Here is an 18689-nt window from a genome sequence, read left to right as displayed (position 1 = left end):
GCCAGCTGCTGCGTCAGGAGGATGCCCAAGCAGCCCTAGAGTGCCGTCCAAGGGGCAGGGAGCAGACATCTCCCTCCGAGACCCAGCTCTAACCTCCAGGCACAGGCACGAGCCAGCCCCAGAAAGAAGCCCCCAGCACCACACAATGGATTCCTGGTTTCCAACACCTAGGCCTCCAAAAGACCGCCGCACCAGCCCTCAGATAACTGGCCCCACAGAGAGCGAAAATGTACTGCTTTAAGCCAGTAGGATGCAGAAATAAGACAACTAAACCTTTATTCACTGGAAATTAAGAGACTGGTAAAGTAAGAGATCATAACTGTTCAGATGAACATAATTTAAATGCAGTAATGTTTTGCAATCTAATTTCCATTAACAATGACATTTTAATACATATGAGCAACAGACATCAATAAATTATAAGTATTAAAAACTATAGATCATGACCACTTTAAACAGCTGTATAGCACCCCACTGTACTGTTATATTACCATTTGTTTAACACATCTTCTACTGTTAGACATTTAGGCTGTTTTGCACTTTTCAATAACACAAGCAATGCCACAACCATCATCTTTTCTTTCCCAGGCATCTAGGCCAGGCATCTGTTCAATCAGTTTATTAGAATAAATTTCTAAAAATAGAATTGCTGGATTTAGAAGGGTCGCACCTGTTTGTGACTCTGGGTACTTGCTGTTAAATGGTCCCCCAGGTAGACTGTGCCAACTCATGCTGCCACCCACACCTCCACAGGTACTCCCGTCTTTAGCGTGGTTGGCACTGAAGGTGATGGACTCTGGGGACGCTGGACAGAAGTGCCTGCTCCTGCCTTCGTGCTCACAGATGGCAGAGGAGACGGAAAGCGTGAAGAGGCCATGGTCGGAGAACAAGTCGTGGGCAAAGAATAACACACTTAACTTCCAAACTCCTAGGTGCCCGCATTCTTTGAAATTATAAGAAAAAGGGAAAGTCACAGAGGAAAACTCTTCACTGCTTTTGCAATAACCTCTTTTGAGGGCTCTTCTATAGTCCTATGAGATGACTTGTTTATTACCTTAATTAAGAGACCTAGTTGGCAACTAACTCTGTAACTCCAGAGAATCAGGGCACACAAGTGTGCGAAGTCAGACAGGACAAGGGAAGCCAGCGAGGCGGGCGCCGGACACGCGAAAGGAGGCGCTCACTCTCAGGACCACGCACCCCTGGGGTCCGCCTTAAGCCCTGCACCTGTGCACCCCTAGTCAGCGCCTCCCTGGACGCTGAGCCCTAAGTCTGCTGCGCGCCTCACCTTCTGAACCTTCTGAAGTCCAAAGACAATTAAACAAAGCCTCAGCTCTTCCATTCTGTTTACTTTCCCTGAGAACTAGATCAAGAACTTCTGACTTTATCTGTGACAGGGAACTCAGATTTCTGGTCTCATACGTGAAGGCTACAGATAATCATATCCAAGAGGACAGACTGGGGCCACTGGGAAAAACGGTAAAGTAATAATACCAGTCCTGACAGTGAATTTTAAAATCTGATTTTAGAAAACATTCTGTTTCCCTTGATGTCAGGCCTCTAAGAGACAGCTTATGCTGCACTGCAGTGTACACAAAGTACAGAACAATGACACACGTACTGAGTGTCAGCTTTTCAAAGTCAAACAGCATATTTTCTTAAGTTAAAATATTTAAGGTAAGACCTTCAATTATACAACAGAGGGCAGCTGTATAAAGCTAAGCAGTCAGAGAGCTTGCAATCTTAAGAGCAGTCTACACTTAGGAAAAGGCAGAGTGAAAACCCCAGTAATGGGCTTCGGGGAGCTCTAGAGTAAAACTGCTCTGTGAACCCGCGGCACCCTAACACCCAAACCAGAAAAAGACAGCACAGGAGGTGAGACCTACGGACAGCTCTCCCCTGACAAAGGTGCAAGAACCCCCAAATAAAACACTACAAACAAAACAAAACAAAACAAAACACTACAAACAATGTATAAAAAGAATTATATATCACAACCAAGTGAGACTTATGCTAGGTATGCAGGGCGGGTTCGGCATTTATTAGGTTGGTGAAAAAGTAATTGCAGTTTCGGGCCATAAATTTTACATTGTTATAACTAGGCTCAAACACATCTTTATTAATCAAAACAGGAACCATTACAATCAACACATTTTTGCCAAAAAGAAATAACTCTGTTTATTTCTGTAGCAAAAAAATCCATGCTTGGGGATTTGATGAACTCTTGGAAGGCATTTTCTGCATCCTGCTGGTTGTGGAAGCATTTTCACTGCAAAAAGTTGTTGAGATGTTTGAAAAAGTGGTAGTAGGTTGGTGAGAGGTCAGGTGAATATGGAGGATGAGGCAAAGTTTTGCAGCCCAATTCATTTGAAGTGTTGGTTGTGCGACGGGCGGTCAGGCATTGTTGAGAAGAACCAGACCCTTTCTGTTGATCAGTGCCAGCTGCAGTTTTCAGTGCATCTCATCCACTTGCTGAGCATACTTCTCAGATGTAATGGTTTTGCCAGGATTCAGATTCCAGCAAATCCATTACAGGGGCAGTCAATCAGACAGGTAGCAGACCACCCAACAGTGACCATGACCTTTTTCTGGTGCAAGTTTGGCTTTGGGAAGTGTTTTGGAGCTTCTTCTCGGTCCAACTACTGAGCTGGCCATCGCTAGTTAGTCGTATAAAATCCACTTTTCATGGCAAGCCAAAATCCAATCAAGAAATGGCTACTAACAAGCTGCACAGAATAAGAGAAGATGACACTTCAAAACAACAATTTTTTTGATTTGCAGCCAGCTCATGAGGGGCTTCCCTGGTGGCTCAGACAATAAAGAATCAGCCTGCAATGCAGGAGACCTGGGTTCAGTCCCTTGGTTGGAGAGCATGGCAACCCACTCCAGTATTCTTGCCTGGAGAATCCCATGGACAGAGGAGCCTGGCGGGACTGCAGTCCATGGGGTCGCAAAGAGTCATACACGACTGAACGACTAAGCACACACACAGCTCATGAGGCACTCACTTATCAAGCTTTTTCAACTTTGAGGATCCTCTCAACTGGTCAGTGTCAACTTCTGATGATTGGCCACAGGGCTCCTCATCTTCAAGGCTCTGGGCTCTTTAGCAGAACTTCTAAAACCGCCACTGCACTGTACATTTGTTAGCAGTTCCTGGGCCAAATGCATTGCTGATGTTGTGAGTTGTCTCTGCAGTTTTATGAAGCATTTTGAACTCTAATTAAAAGAAAATTGCTCAAATTTGCTTTTTGTCTAACATCATTTCCCTAGTCTAAAATAAATATAAAACTGCAAGTAATGAGTTGTTAGTGAAAAAACGTAAGACTTAAATGATGCATAACATAGACACATTTAAGAATGCATTCCAATACCAAATGGCAAAGTTCAACAATGCAAAACTGCAATTACTTTTGCACCAACCTAATAAAACACTTGGTATAATCCATTATAACAACAAACTAAAGAAAAAGCATATAATCACATCAGTGCTCAGCTCCTCAGTCATATCCAACTCTGCAACCCCATGGCTGGCAGCCCGCCAGGCTCTCTGTCCATGGTATTTCCTAAGCAGGAATACTGGAGTGGGTTGCCATTTCCTACTTCAGGGGACCTTCCTGATCCAGGGATTGAACCCACGTCTTGTGTCTCCTGCACTGACAGGCAGATTCTTTCCCACTAGCATCTCCTGGGAAGCAACCCCTCCAGGGGCTGCTCTTTTGATTTACAGATTCAACACAATCCCAATCAAAACCCCAGTAAGTCCATACAACACAGAGAACACAGCCAATATTGTATATAACCATGGTAGTGGTGGTTTAGTTGCTAAGTCGTATCTGACTCTCGAGACCCCTTGGACTATAGCCTGCCAGGCTCCTCTATCCATGGGATTCTCCAGGCAAGAATACTGGAGTGGGCTGCCATTTCCTTCTCCAGTAACAACCATAAATTGAGCATAACCTTTAACAACTGTGACTTACTGTACACCTGCAATTTATGTAATATTGTACATTAACTGTACTTAAAAAACCTGATGTAACAAACACACTTAAAACACAATGGGTTTTTTTTTTTTAAATAAAAAGCACAGTAAGTTATTTTGTGATTATCAACAAAGTGACTCTAAGGTTGCTATGAAAGGGCAAAAGATTCAAAAAAGCCAACACGATGCTGAAGAAAAATGTGAACAAAGTCAGAGGACTGACGCTACCCAACTCTGAGACTTACTATAAAGCTCCGGAAACCAAGACAATATGGCACTGGCAAGAACAGAGCAAAATGAACCAAAAAATCCAAAATAGACAAATGGATCCATGGACCAGAATACCAAGCCCAGAAACACACACACAATTGAGCCAACTGATACTTGACGAGAGCAAAGGCAATCCAATGGAGAAAGAGCAGGTTTTCAACAAACGTGTTCAAACTGGATATTCACATGCCAAAACAGGAAGGGAAAAAAAAATCTAGACACAGACCTTAACATAGTTCACAAAAATTAACCCAAAATGGATCACAGATGAAAAGGTGAAATACAAAATTATAAAACTACTAGAAGGTAACACAGGAGAAAAACCAGGTGACATTCTGTTTGGCATGACTTTTTTTTTTTTAAAGAATTTTATTTATTTTTTGGCCTTGCTGGCTCTTTGCTGCTTCACAAGCTTTTCTCTAGTTTCAGCAAGTGGGGGCCACTCTCTAGCTGCCTTGCGTGGGTTGATCATTGCAGTGGCTTCTCCTGTTGTGCAGCACGGGCTCTAGGGTGCTCAGGCTTCAGCAGCTGCAGCACGAAGGCTCAGCAGCTGTTCCCGGGCCACAGAGCACAGGCTCAGTAGTTGTGGCTCATGGGCTTAGTTGCTCCGAGGCACGTGGGATCCTCCCATACCAGGGATCCGACCCATGTCTCCTGCATTGGCAGGCAGATTCTTTACCACTGAGCCACCATGGAAGCCCTGGCATGACTTTTTAGATGCAACATGAGACACTTCATGCAAGAAAAAAACTGATAAAACTGGACTTCACTACAATTAAAAACTTCTGCTCTGCAAAAGACAGTTATTAAGAAAACAAGAAGACAAGTTAAAAACTGGGGCAAGATATATGCAAAAAACATATCTGGAAAAAAGGAGTTTACATAACAAAATATATAAAAGTACATTAAAAATGTATGTAAGAAACTCTTAAAACTTAACAGTAAGAAAACAACCTGATTAAAATATAGAATAAAGACCTGAACAGACATCTCAACAAAGCAGATAGATGGTAAATAAGCACCTATGAAAAGATGCTCCATGTCACATGTCATCAGGGAGATGCAAACTAAAACAGTGAGACACCACCACACACCCATCAGAAAGGCCAAATGTGAACCTGGCAACAGCAAACACTGACAAGGACGTGGAGTAACAGGAGCTCTCACTGCTGGTGGAAATGCAAAATGGTACAGTCACTTCTGAAGATGGCAACCCACTCCAGTATTCTTGCCTGAAGAATCCATGGACAGAGGAGCCTGGCGGGCTACAGTCCGTGGTTTTGCAAAGAGTCAGACATGCCTGAAGTGACTTGGCATGAACGCACAGCCACTTTGGAAGACAGTTTTTCAGTCAATTACAAAACTGAACGTAATCTTATCAGACAATCCGGCAATCCCACTCCTTGATATCCACCCAAAGGAGCTGAACACTATATCCACGCAGGGCCTGCACTGGATGTTGATGGTGGCTTTAGTCACAACTGATGCTAAAACTTGGAAGCAACCAAGATGTGCTTCAGAAGGTGAAGGAACGAATGAACTGTGGTCCACCCAGACAACGGAATATTATTCAACAACTGGGGAGCGGGGGAAGCTATCAGGCCACAAAAGGGACTTCCCTGGTGGCCCAGGGGTTAAGCCTCCACCTTCCAATGCAGGCGCGAGGGTTTGATCCCTGGTTGGGGGACCAAGGTCCCACATGATGTGGGGTGCATCCAGAAAAAAAAAATTAGACCACAAAAGACATGGAACAACCTTAGAAGAAAATTCCTAAATTCAAGAAGCCAGTTTCAAAAGATCAAAACCCACAGAATGTACAACACCTGGAGCAAATTCTGATATAAGCTGACTTAATAATAATGTATCAATATTAATCCATCAATTGTAGCAAATGTACACATAACAGCAAGATGGAAATGCGACAGGAAAGAACAGGCTGCAGACAGGGAGTATGTGAGAACTCCCTGTACTTTCCCAGCAGTTTTTTCTGCAAGCATACAACTGCTCTAATAAAATAGTTTGCTAATAGAAAATAAGGTTAAAAAAAAAAATCAAGCTATCAAGCTATCAAGGCAAGGAAGAACCTTAAATGCATGCTGCTAAGTGAAAGAAGCCAACTGAAAAGACTACGCACTATACGATTCCAACTACATGACATTCTAGAAGCGCAAAACTATGGTGACAGTAAGAAGATCAGTGGAGGCCAGAGACTGGGGGGTGAGGGGGCGACGGCGGGGAAGCACGGGATAAGGGAGATGGACAGGGAAAAGAGGGTATTAGGGCAACAAACTATGCTCTGTGACACTGCAATGGAGGATACACGTCATTATATACATGTCAGAACCCACTTAATGTAAGACAAAGAATGAATTTTAATGTGGTGATACTGGTTTATCAATGCAACAAATGAACCACACTAGAGCAAGATGTACTGAACTTTCAGATGTACAAGCTGGATTTAGAAAAGGTATAGGAACCAGATATCAAATTGCCAACACCTGTTGGATCATATAAAAAGCAAGGGCATTCCAGAACGACAACTACGTCTGCTTCAATGACTAAACTAAGGCCTTTGACTTGATGGGAATAGCAGACCACCTGACCTGCCTCCTGAGAAATCTATATGCAGGTCAAGAAGCAACAGTTAGAACTAGAAATGGAACAGACGGGTCCAAAATTGAGAAAGGAGTTTGTCAAGGCTGCAATATTGTCACCCTGCTTATTTAACTTCTATGCAGAGGACATCATGTGAAATCCTGGGCTGGATGAATCACAAGCAGTAACTGAGATTACCAGGAGAAACATCAACAACCTCAGATATGCAGATGATACCACTCTAATGGCAGAAAATGAGGAGGAACTAAAGAGCCTCTTTTATCAACAAGGTAAAAGAGGAGAGTGAAAAACCTGGCTAGAAACTCAACATTCAAAAAACTAAGATTATGGCATCTGGTCCCATCACTTCATGGCAAATAGAAGGGGAAAAAGTGGAAACAGTGACAGGTTTTATATTCCCAGGCTACAAAATCACTGCAGGCAGTTAGTGCAGCCATGAAATTAAAAGTTGCCTGCTCCTTGGAAGAAAAGCTATGACAAACTTAGACAACATATTAAAAAGCAGAGACATCACTTTGCGGACAAAGGTCCATCTAGCCAAAGACATGGTTTTTCCATGAGTCATGTACAAATGTGAGAACTGGACCATAAAGGCTGAGCGCTGAAGAATTGATGCTTTTGAACTGTGGTGTTGGAGAAGACTCGAGAGTCCCTTGGACTGCAAGGAGATCCAACCAGTCCATCCGAAAGGAAATCAACCCTGAATATTCACTGGGAGGACTGATGCTGAAGCGCCAATCCTCTGGCCATCTGATGACAAGAGCCAACTCACTGGAAAAGATCCTGATGCTGGGAAAGACCTGAGGGCAGAAGGGGACGACAGAGGGCGAGATGGTTGGATGGCATCACCGACTCGATGGACACGAGATTGAGCAAACTCTGGGAGACGGTGAAGGACAAGGAAGCCTGGCGTGCTGCAGTCTATGGGGTCGCAAAGAGTCGGACAGGACAGAGTGACTGAACAACAAGGCAAGGTGCTGACAACAGATTTCTAAACCTATAATCAAATGACCTCTAAGATATTCTTCTATGCATGACTGAGAAAAAAAAATACTGCCAATAAACTGTGTCATGTTATCAAGATGTACTCTGACTTCAGAAATACTAAGTAGAAACCACAGTGACTTAGCATCAGAGGAATCCAGTATACACCGACACACACACACCCTCCCACCCCCCTGGAATACTTGCTTCCCACCCACATTTGTTCAACCCACCCTTCAAGATCAAGCCCACCAACTCTGTCCTTTCCTGAGTCAGCCCCAAGGGAAATCCAGAATGTGGTACTTACTCCCTCTATGGTTATTTAGGGTTTAACTATTTAAGTCTTACCTCCCCAACAAGATTACAAGGAAGGCATGAACTTTTCCTTACAATGTTTCAGATCCTTCAAAGAACCTTCACAAATATATTAAATATTCATTTAACTTGAAAGAAAAATTTATATTCACTGAAAAAGTGGCAACTATTCAGTTTCCACTAAGCTTAAGAAATAAGAGAAAGGACTTAAGTTGCAGAGAAAAAGAATTAAAGAAAATAAGCAAATGTGGGTACTCAAATATCATTTAGTTGTTAGGAAACAAAATCAAAACAACAATGAAACTACATACCCACCAGAAAAACAGAAGAACTTTCAAATTAAAAGGACTGACACTACTAAGTGCTGACAAGAAGTGGAGCCCCTGAAACCCTCAGACACTGCAAGTCTGCCTCCAAGGGGACGGGGCAGAGCACACTAGAGCTAAACCCGTGTGTGACGTGTGGCCAGCACACGAGAGCAGGTGTCCACCCAGAGACTCATACTGCACACGGGTCAACTGTACTATGTTCAGACAATGCATCAAAATAAGACGATGGGCTCCACCTCTCAGACGGAACACTGAGCCACAAGAAGCCAGCTCCAAGAAGAGGGGGTTCCCAGCACAGGAAGCGCGACAGGCGGAACTACCCTGCGGTGATAAAGGTGGGAACAGGGGACATCTCTGGGTTGTTGTTCAGTCACTGTCATTTTAACTCTCTTCAACCCCATGGACTGCAGCACGCCAGGCTTTCCAGTTTTTCACTACCTTCCAGAGTTGCTCCAAGTCATGTCCATCGAGTCGGTGATGCCATCCAACCATGTCATCCTCTGTCGTCCCCTTCTCCTCCTGCCCTCAATCTTTCCCAGCACCAGGGTCTTTTCCAATGAGTCAGCTCTTGGCATCAGGTGGCCAAAGTACTGGAGTTTCAGCTTCAGCATCAGTCCTCCCAGTGAATATTCAGGACTGACTTCCTTTAGGATGGATTGGTTTGATCTCCTTGCAGTCCAAGGGACTCTCAAGAGTCCTCCAACACCACAGTTCAAAAGCATCAATTCTTCAGCACTCAGCCTTCTTTACGGTCCAATTCTCACATCTGTACATGACTACTGGAGAAACCATAGCTTTGGCTAGATGGACATTTATCAGCAAAGTGAAGTTTCTGCTTTTTAACACGCTGTCTAGGTTTGTCATAGCTTTTCTTCCAAGGAGCAGGCAACTTTTAATTTCATGGCTGCACTGACCGTCCACAGTGATTCTGGAGCCTAGAAAATAAAATCTGTCACTGTTTCCACTTTTTCCCCTTTTATTTGCCATGAAATGATGGGACCGGATGCCATGATCTTAAGTTTTTTGAATGCTGAGTTTCAAGTCAGCTTTTTCATTCTCCTCTTTTACCCTCTTGATAAAAGAGGCTCTTTAGTTCCTCTTCACTTTCTGCCATTAAAGTGGTATTATCTGCATATCTGAGGTTGTTGTTTCTCCTGGTAATCTTGATTCCAACTTGTAACTCATTTAGTCTGACATTTTACATGATGCACTCTGCATACAAGTTAAATAAAGAGGGTGACAATATACAGCCTTGATGAATGCCTTTCTCAATTTCTGAAGCAGTCCATTGATCCATGTCTGGTTCTCAACTGTTGCTTCTTGACCTGCATACTGGTTTCTCAGGAAGCAGGTAAGAAGGTCTGGTATTATCATCTATTTAACAATTTTCCAGTTTGTTGTGATCCACACAATCAAAGGCTTTAGCTTAGTCAGTAAAGCAGATGTTTCTGGAATTTGCTTGCTTTTTTTAATGATGCAACAGATGCTGGCGATTTGATCTCTGGTTCCTCTGCGTTTTCTAAATCCAACTTGTACATCTGGAATTTCTTGGTTCACATACTGTTGAAGCCTGTGATGTGCTTAGTCACTCAGTCGTATCTGACTCTTCGTGACCCTATGGACTGTAGCCTGCCAGGCACCTCTGTCCATGGTGATTCTCCAGGCAGGAATACTGGAGTAGGTTCTTCCCAACCCAGGGATCAAACCCAGACCTCCCAAATTGCAGGCAGATTCTTTCCTGCCTGAGCCCAGCTTGAAGGATTTTGAGCATTACGTTGCTAGCATGTGAAATGAGGACAATTGTATGATAGTTTGAACACTCTTTGGCATTGCTTTTCTTTGGAATTAGAAGGAAAACTGACTTTTTTCAGTCCTGTGGCCACTGCTGAGTTTTCCAAACAGCATGTTAACAGCATCTTCTAGGATATGAAATAGCTCAGCTGGAATTCCATCACTTCCACTAGCTTTGTTTGTAGTAATGCTTCCTAAGTTCCACTTGACTTCACACTCCGGGATCTGGGTCTAGGCTAGTGATCACACCATCACTGCTCATCCAGGTCATTAAGACCTTTTTAAAATATAGTTCTCTGTATTCATGCCACCTCTTCTTTAATCTCTTCTGCTTCAGTTAGCTCCTTGCCATCTGTCATTTAATGTGCCCATCCTTGAATGAAATGTTCCCTATCTCTGGATAGGAGGGCTCAGAATGGAAGGGTGCAGAAGGGAGCCTCTGGAACGCTGGGTAGGTGTGTTGATGGGAATGGTGGGCCCCGAGGTATGTTCACATGTAAAAATCCTTCCAGCAGAACCTACAGTTAATTCCCTGCCCAGATTCCATCACCCAACCACCTGAGAGTAACTGCTACCTCTCAGGAGAACTGCACTCTCGCCCACGCCGGGGGCAGCCTGCAGACAATGACTAAGTGATACAAGAAGGGACAAGTCTGTGACGCCAGCCACGCTCCAAAGCTACCGGCGGGATTGGCTAAAGCTGGACTGTAACCCTGGTCCCCTGACCTCTCCTCTTCCTTCAACTTCACTCGCACAAGGATTTCCTCCTCAGGCTTCTAGAGGACATGGCCTAAGATACAGACACTTAATGTTTGTGCCTTGACTGTATGTTAAGTCTAAACGTCAATGAAAAGGGGAATAAAAGGGGAAAGAAAAAAAAAAAAAAAACGGTTTCACACAGTTGAAAAGCCAGATACACAATCTCTTCTTGAGCTTCTGATCGATGGATCACTATTTTCCTCAGTCCCTGGAGAGAGAACAGGATCAGCACCTGAGCAGGAGCTGCGGGGCACGTGTCGGGACCCAGCTCACAAGGTCGACAGAACTGCAGGGACATGGACTCTCAGGCAGTGACCTACAGCCGGGCCACATGGCCGTGCAGTCACCCAATGGCTCTTTATCCCACCTGAAAACTAACTCTGGCCCACAGGGTCTTCAAGGCCCCTTCCAAGGGCAGAAATCCTTTGATTTCACCTGGAATTTTCATGATCAGCCAAGCCCAAATATGGCCCATGCCAGCGCTGCCACACTTCAACAGGTACCCTGTTCTGCAGCCAGCTACATTCAACCAATCACCATCTTGCAAAACCCAAAGCTTGAAAACTACCAGCACACTCTCTGCCAACTCCCTGCTGGGACCCCACCCTCTGCCCTCAGCAACGATCACATACCTACCCCCATGTGTGCTCAGTCTTGTCTGACTCTCTTATGACTCCATGGATTGTAGCCCACCAGGCTTCCTCTGGCTGTGGAATTTTCTAGGCAAGAATACTGGAATGTGTAGCCATTCCCTTTTCCAGGGGATGTTCTTGACCCAGGCACTGAACCCAAGTCTCTTGCATCTCCTGCATTAGCAGGCAGATTCTTTACCACTATGCCACCTGGGAAGCCCACATATGCTCACAGTACAATTTAAAATGGATATCCTTACATTGAGCAATCACTTTAGAGTCACAAGCCAACCCAATCGTTAAATGTAACAAACAAAACACTAATATAGAAGAAAAAATACACGAAGCACTTAAAGAACATTTTAGAAAACTAACATTTAGTAAACAGCTAATTATACTCACTTGAACTTTCCAAACACCCTAAGTAGGGGGGACCACACTTTATTTTCAGCCTGATAAAACTAAAACAGGCAGAAAAGGGATTCAGCTAGAGGTAGTGGAAAGCAAGCAAATGAAACAACACTGACGCTGAGCTACTTACCAGCAATCCCAGCCAATCAGCAGATGCCAGTCATTAGAGAGGACAGCAGAGTAACTAGTCTGTCCACTCTTACTCTCAACTGTTATCCCAAGAATAACTGTCAATCCTAAAAGAAATCAACCCTGAATGTTCATCGGAAAGACTGATGCTGAAGCTGAACCGCAATACTTTGGCCACCTGATGCGAAGAGCTGACTCATTAGAAAAGACCCTGATGCTGGGAAAGACTGAAGGCAGGAGGAGAAGGGGACGACCGAGGATGTGATGGTTGGATGGCATCACCGACTCAAATGGACACGAATCTGAGCAAACTCGGGGAGACTGTGAAGGACAGGGAAGCCTGGCCTGTGGCAGTCCCTCGGATCACAAAGAGTCGGACAAGACTAACAACAACAAAAACAACTATCATAACAGAAAAAAAGTTCTAGAGTCTCTCCAGAAATGTTTCCAAAGGGTTACGAAAGAATAATTTTCATGCTCTTGGATTCAAACATACGGCCAAAGACGAGGAGTACGCCTCAATTTCAGAGATTGTCGTCAAGAACTAATACATCCTGCTCACCTCCTACAACAGAGGAGAACTCCAGAAAAGCAGTCACCATCAGATGTCAAGGCTGACAAAGTATCCAAAGCTCATTTCGGAAAGAAACACTGTGTCCCTGGACCCGAGCTTTTCACCATCTAAATGTGAAGGGCCGTCTACTCTCAGCATCCTCGTAGCTCCTGGGCGATGCCGGTGCACACGGCCCCGGCCCCCATCAGCCTTCCTCCCGAACCGGGTGTGACCCTGGGCGGGGCGGGGGGTGACCCTGCCGCCCGACCGGCGGGACGGACGCGCCCCGCCCCCGCCCGGCCCCGAGGCGCCGCCGCTCTCAGGCCGCTCTTACCTTCCGGCTCGCGCCTCCCAGGGACACCTTGGGCCTGGTTTTGAAGTCCCCCTCAAAACTAAACATCTTTACAGTCTATCCCATCTGGGGGGCCCGACCCAGAGAGCGCGGGCAGCTGGCGGGCGCCGGGGAAGCGCCCCGGCGGGAAGGCCGCGCCGGGCAGGGACCCCGCGCCCGCGCCCGCCGGCGTGCTGCCGGCTCGGCCTGCCCTGGGTGGGGGGGGTGGTAACACAGGGGGCGGCGCTCGGCTACCGCCGCTCCCCTCATCCACGCCTCGCCGCCACTCCGGCCGAGCCCGAGCGCCGACGGGGGCCGCGGACCCTTGACTCGCACCCAGAGCGGCCTCTGTGAGGAAAGATGGCCGCCGCCGCCGCCGCCGCCGCCGCCGCCGCCGCTGCTGCTGCCGTGCTCCGCCCCGCCGGCGTGCGCGCGCCCGGCAAGGACGGCGCCGCGCCGCTCTCGGCGCCCGGCTCGCGGGCGCGCGCCCGTGTCGACGGCGCAGCGGAGCGTGGGAAGAAACCGCGGGGCCCGGAGCTGTGGCGGGGAGGGGGTGGCGAGGGGCGGGGCCGGGGCAGTGAGGGGCGGGGCTAGGCCTTCAGGGGGGCGGGCCCAGGGCCGGGCGGGGGCGAGGCGGGGCGGGGGCGGGGCGGGGCGGGGCGGGGCGGGGTTTGGGCCGGGGCGCGTCGCTGAGGCGCAGGTGCGGGGGCAGGGAGCGCCCCCAGCAGGTGCCGCCGGGCAGAGGGCGCTGTCCGAGGGGTGCTGAAGCGTCCAGCGTGCACAGTGCTCCGGGGCCGGCTACGTGGGCGCCTGCGTCCCGAAGCTGGACTCGGATCCCGTGTGTGCACTTTTCTGGGAAGCCGGCTCCAGGCTTTCCGTAAGATACCAGGCTTGACTGATACGATAGGAGAAAGATCAGCTTTATTACTTAACGCCCTTAGAGAGTGCATCACTAAACGTTGTGACCTAGTTAATGTGCGAACTTAGTACACACATATACACTTATACATCATACGCACAGATAGAAGCATGTAGCACATGCACAGCGTAAAAGTATATCATGTACACATACATACTCTTGCGTAAATGTCAAAAGCACGTCAAGATATACACAAGTGCATATATGCACATATATATATACATACAAACGTATGATATACACGGAGAAATAGATACCGCATACACACATATATATCAGATACATATATACATTTCATATACACACGAGTAAAATCAAAATCGTAAAATCTAATACTTCCATTTCTATGCGAGATGCACTGTTTTCTTTTACTCTGTTGTCTTTTTTTAATACTAGCTGCAAACCACTAAGTACATTTTGCAACCCTCTAATGGGTTTCAGTCTTCGTTTGAAAAATTCTGCCATGTACACAGACAGACACACACACACACATACATATATATATGTAAAATGAGAATTAGGTTGCAATAGGATCAAAAAACTTTGAAAGTCAACGATAGTGTTGCTTCCCAGTTAATATATAACCTACTCTGATATGTCAAGAAATCCTTGATTCATCAAGTATGTCCAAATTGTATCAATTTTTAAATTTTACAGATTTTGTAAATAAATCATCACTTTTTTTTTAACCTGTCAGATGACAAAAATTTAAAATATTGATAATATCCATTCTGTGTCCTCAGTGAGTCCGCTCTGAGGTCTCAGGTTCTGCCCCAAATGAACTCTTCCAAGGTCCAAGCCACAAATGAGGAGCAGGGGCCCATTTAACCAGGACACCAAACTTAATTCTCCACTTCAGCTTTGTTGGTAATTCAGGGTATTTTTCAAATTTTCTCAATTGTCTATCTTAGTTTCCTATCATTGTTGTAACAAATTACCATAAACTTAGTGGCTTAAACAACATGAACATATTGTCTTATGGTTCTGGAGGTCCGAAGTCTCTCTGGGCTAAAATCAGGGTTGTGCCCCTCCTGGGGATGGGACGGGCTATAATTTATTATCTCACCATTTCCCTGTTGTTGGCAGTTAGGCTGACTCCATTTTGTCGTTGTTACAAATTGTACTTCAGGAACATGCTTGCATCCAGGACTGAGTTCTCTCTGCAGGAAAGACACCCTAAAGCGTTGCGGCTGGGTTGTAGGGCCGCAGGCTTACCTCTGATGAGATCTGTTCCCTGCTGTCCTCAGAGGATACACAGCCTCTCCTCCAGCTATGTAGGTGCTGGCTCCAGAGACCCTGGAGTGGGTCCAAGAGAACATCTGTTAAATTAACACCAAGGCCACTGTAGACCTGAGGCTGGAAATTCACTACTTTTACCATCCCACACTATTCAGTACAATTCCTCAGATCTCATGCAATGAGGTTAAGTGATCACAATCAGAATCTCCGATAATAAAATACCAAGATAATTCCAATGAATAAAGCAATGAAGAAATATACAGAAAATTTTGTCCCAAAGTGGAGATGGTAGTTACTGATGGAAGGAGACCTGAGGTGGAAGGAGGTGACTGGCAGCGTTGTTTCTCAATCTGCATAGTCTTTCCAGGCTTGTCTTTTAAAGTGTTGATAGATGTTTAATATGCTTTCTATGTGTATAATAATTTTAATGATGAATTTCTTTCAGAAAAGGAAGTTTCATTATCTTTGTTCAGGATTCTTTGATAGAATACCACAGACTGAGTGGCTTATAAAAAACGAAAATTTATTTCCCACAGTTCGGAGGCTGGAAGTTCCGGATCAGGCCTGGCGGATTCGGTGTCAAGTGAGGACTCACTTCCTGATTGATCGCTAGTGCCTTGCCTCTGTGTCCTCATGTCAGGGAGGGGACAAGGGACCTCTGGGGTGGGGGGGGGTTGCTTTTACAAGGACCCTCATCCCCATTCAGGAGGGCTCTACACTTGTGACCTCATCACCTCTCAACACCATCACACTGGAGGTTATGATTCAACACATGAATTTAGGGTGAGGGGGACGCAGTCCGTAACATTAATTAGTAAATTGGCAATAGTAAAATGCCCTAAATTTAAACATATACTCCTCTTCCATTATCATATTTCAGGCAACATTAGAGGACAAAAATTAAATCTCTTTGCAAGATTAAATCCGGAGGTGAAAAAGTCCAAAAAAATCAAAATGTGAAAAAATGGACAGAAATGAAGGGAGAAATTGACAATTTGAGAATATTAGTTGTAGGCTTCAGACACCCACTTTGAATGCTGGCCAGAACATCTAGACAAAATATCAACAAGGAATGAAGATTCTAAAGCCATTCTTAGCAACCTGACCCCCAGACTGTGGGGCACATCCGCTTCCCACAGCAAAGCACCTACTCCGCCCAGGGGTACCCGGAGCATACGCCGGGCCCTTCGGCGAAAAGACAGAACTACAAACGGTGTCCTCCGACCACAGTGGGATGAAATCAAGGACAAGGAAAAAACAGGAAATTCACCAATGTGGAAATTAGCTTCTAAGTAGCCCCAGCATCAAAGAAGAAATCAGAAGGGAAACCAGAAGTGAGTACAAATCGTCATGAGAGATGTGGCCCACAGCGGGCGCTCAAGGGCATTGAAGAGGTGGGTGGAAAATTCTTGAAGTTCACAGATCTGCTGCGTCCAGAGTTGATGCCGTGAGCTCTCAGTTCCTATGAGGCGTGTAATCATTGCACCATTGAAGCGATGGGACGCTTGGGCAAACACCTGGGCAAATGCTGCTTTTTGCAAAGTGGTACCCACACACTGCTGCCTTCCGCCTTGTTACACTTCGCCATGACCAAGCTGGCTGGAGGGCCTTTCTCTCCCAGTACACGGATCCAAGACCCCAAATCTCTCCCCACTCCCCCAAGCCCTGTATCCCTGGTGCTCGATGCCCAGCTCTGCCTGTGACATTGGCTGACGGGGGCTCCGAAGCTGTTCTGAGGCATGGCAGCCCTCCACCTGTGGCCCCTAACTGTGGAAGGTTCCTGCTCCTCCACTTTGGATCCAGCTGAGAGTCCCGAGCTGAAGCCTCTATAGGAGTTGCCGTGGGGTCACCAGGAACCCGTCCCTCTGTCTGTCCTCCACCCAACACAGTCCATGCCGTGAGCTGAAGGCCAGGCCAGCTGCTGGCCGGCCCTCCTTCCAAGAGCCCTGGTGGGGTGGCTGAGATGCCCTTCCAGCCGGGCCCGAGTGAACAGTCTCACACATTAAAGGCCCAGACACATGGCATTCACATGTGCGCAAACCCACCATCATCTGTCGCCACCCGCACAGGCCAACACTGCACGTGGCCCCCAGCGAGGATTCTCTTCCCCCGAGGCAACGAGGAGCCAGCTGCTGTGCAGGCTGTGAGCAGTGCCGCCCTGGTGGGGCCCAGCTCAGCGTGCTGCCCCAAACCCCGGGGGGCCCAGGCCCATGCCCTGCCAGGGCCCCACACTGGCATGCCCCCGTACCCAAGGCCTGAGGCATGTTTGCAGGCCTCAGAAGCGCATTGCAGCCGAATGTAGAGACCAGGGACTCCTGCAGAGAGGAGGCCAGGCCGGTGTGAACCTGGAGTGACGGGGTGCAGGTCAAGCCAAGGCCGGCAGGAGTCAAGGGGTGGGAGGCAAGTGCTGGGTAGAGAGCTCAGGAAGGCTGATTCCACACTCTCAGACGCATTTGTCAGTGGTGAACCTTTTTCTTTTTATCATAAAGCTCCTTTTAAAAATACATATATTTATTTATGTATTTCCAGCCACAGAACTGGAAAAGGTCAGTTTTCATTCCAATCCCAAAGAAAGGCAATGCCAAAGAATGGTCAAACTATTGCACAATTGCATTCATCTCACACACTAGTGCAGTAATGCTCAAAATTCTCCAAGCCAGGCTTCAACAGTACAAGAAACATGAACTTCCAGATGTTCAAGCTGGATTTAGAAAAGGCAGAGGAACCAGAGATCTAATTGCCAATATCCATTTGATCATCAAAAAAGCAAGAGAGTCCCAAAAACATATCTGCTTCTGCTTTATTGAGTATGCCAAAGCCTTTGACTGTGTGGATCACAATAAACTGTGGAAAATTCTGAAAGAGATGGGAATACCAGACCACCTGACTTGCCTCTTGAGAAGCCTGTATGCAGGTCAGGAACAACAGTTAGAACTGAACATGGAACAACAGACTGGTTCCAAATAGGGAAAGGAGTACGTCAAGGCTGTTTGTTGTCACCCTGCTTATTTAAGTTATATGCAGAATACATCATGAGAAAAGCTGGGCTGGAAGAAGCACAAGCTGGAATCAAGATTGCCGGGAGAAATATCAGTAACCTCAGATATTGATACCAGATGACACCACCCTTATGGCAGAAAGAAAGGAACTAAAGAGCCTCTTGATGAAAGTGAAAGAGGAGAGTGAAAAAGTCGGCTTAAAACTCACCATTCAGAAAACTAAGATCATGGCATCTGGTCCCATGACTTCGTGACAAATAGATGGGGAAACAGTGGAAACAGTGACAAACTTTATTTTTTTGGGCTCCAAAATCACTGCAGATGGTGATTGCAGCCATGAGATTAAAAGACGCTTTCTCCTTGAAAGAAAAGTTATGACCAACCTAGACAGCATATTAAAAAGCAGAGACATTACTTTGCCAACAAAGGT

At 46.2% G+C, this 18689-nt stretch overlaps 1 protein-coding gene across 2 annotated transcripts in view; it reads right to left on the bottom strand.

Moving 5' to 3' along the window:
* Window positions 1-13513, bottom strand: part of UBE3C (ubiquitin protein ligase E3C) — a 115881-nt gene extending 102368 nt beyond the window's left edge. For both annotated transcript variants that reach the window (XM_043463991.1, XM_043463992.1), the window contains exon 1: window positions 13106-13513. In XM_043463991.1, the coding sequence (XP_043319926.1) occupies window positions 13106-13171 (66 nt within the window). In that variant the 5' untranslated portion in view covers window positions 13172-13513. The remainder of the gene's footprint in view (window positions 1-13105) is intronic.
* Window positions 13514-18689: the final 5176 nt, after the last annotated feature.

This window comes from Cervus canadensis, chromosome 3 (genome assembly GCF_019320065.1).
Source record: "Cervus canadensis isolate Bull #8, Minnesota chromosome 3, ASM1932006v1, whole genome shotgun sequence".
NCBI classification, from domain to species: Eukaryota; Metazoa; Chordata; class Mammalia; order Artiodactyla; family Cervidae; genus Cervus; species Cervus canadensis.
The sequence above is the reverse complement of the archived record's forward strand: the minus strand, read 5'-3'. Positions and strand labels throughout refer to the sequence as shown.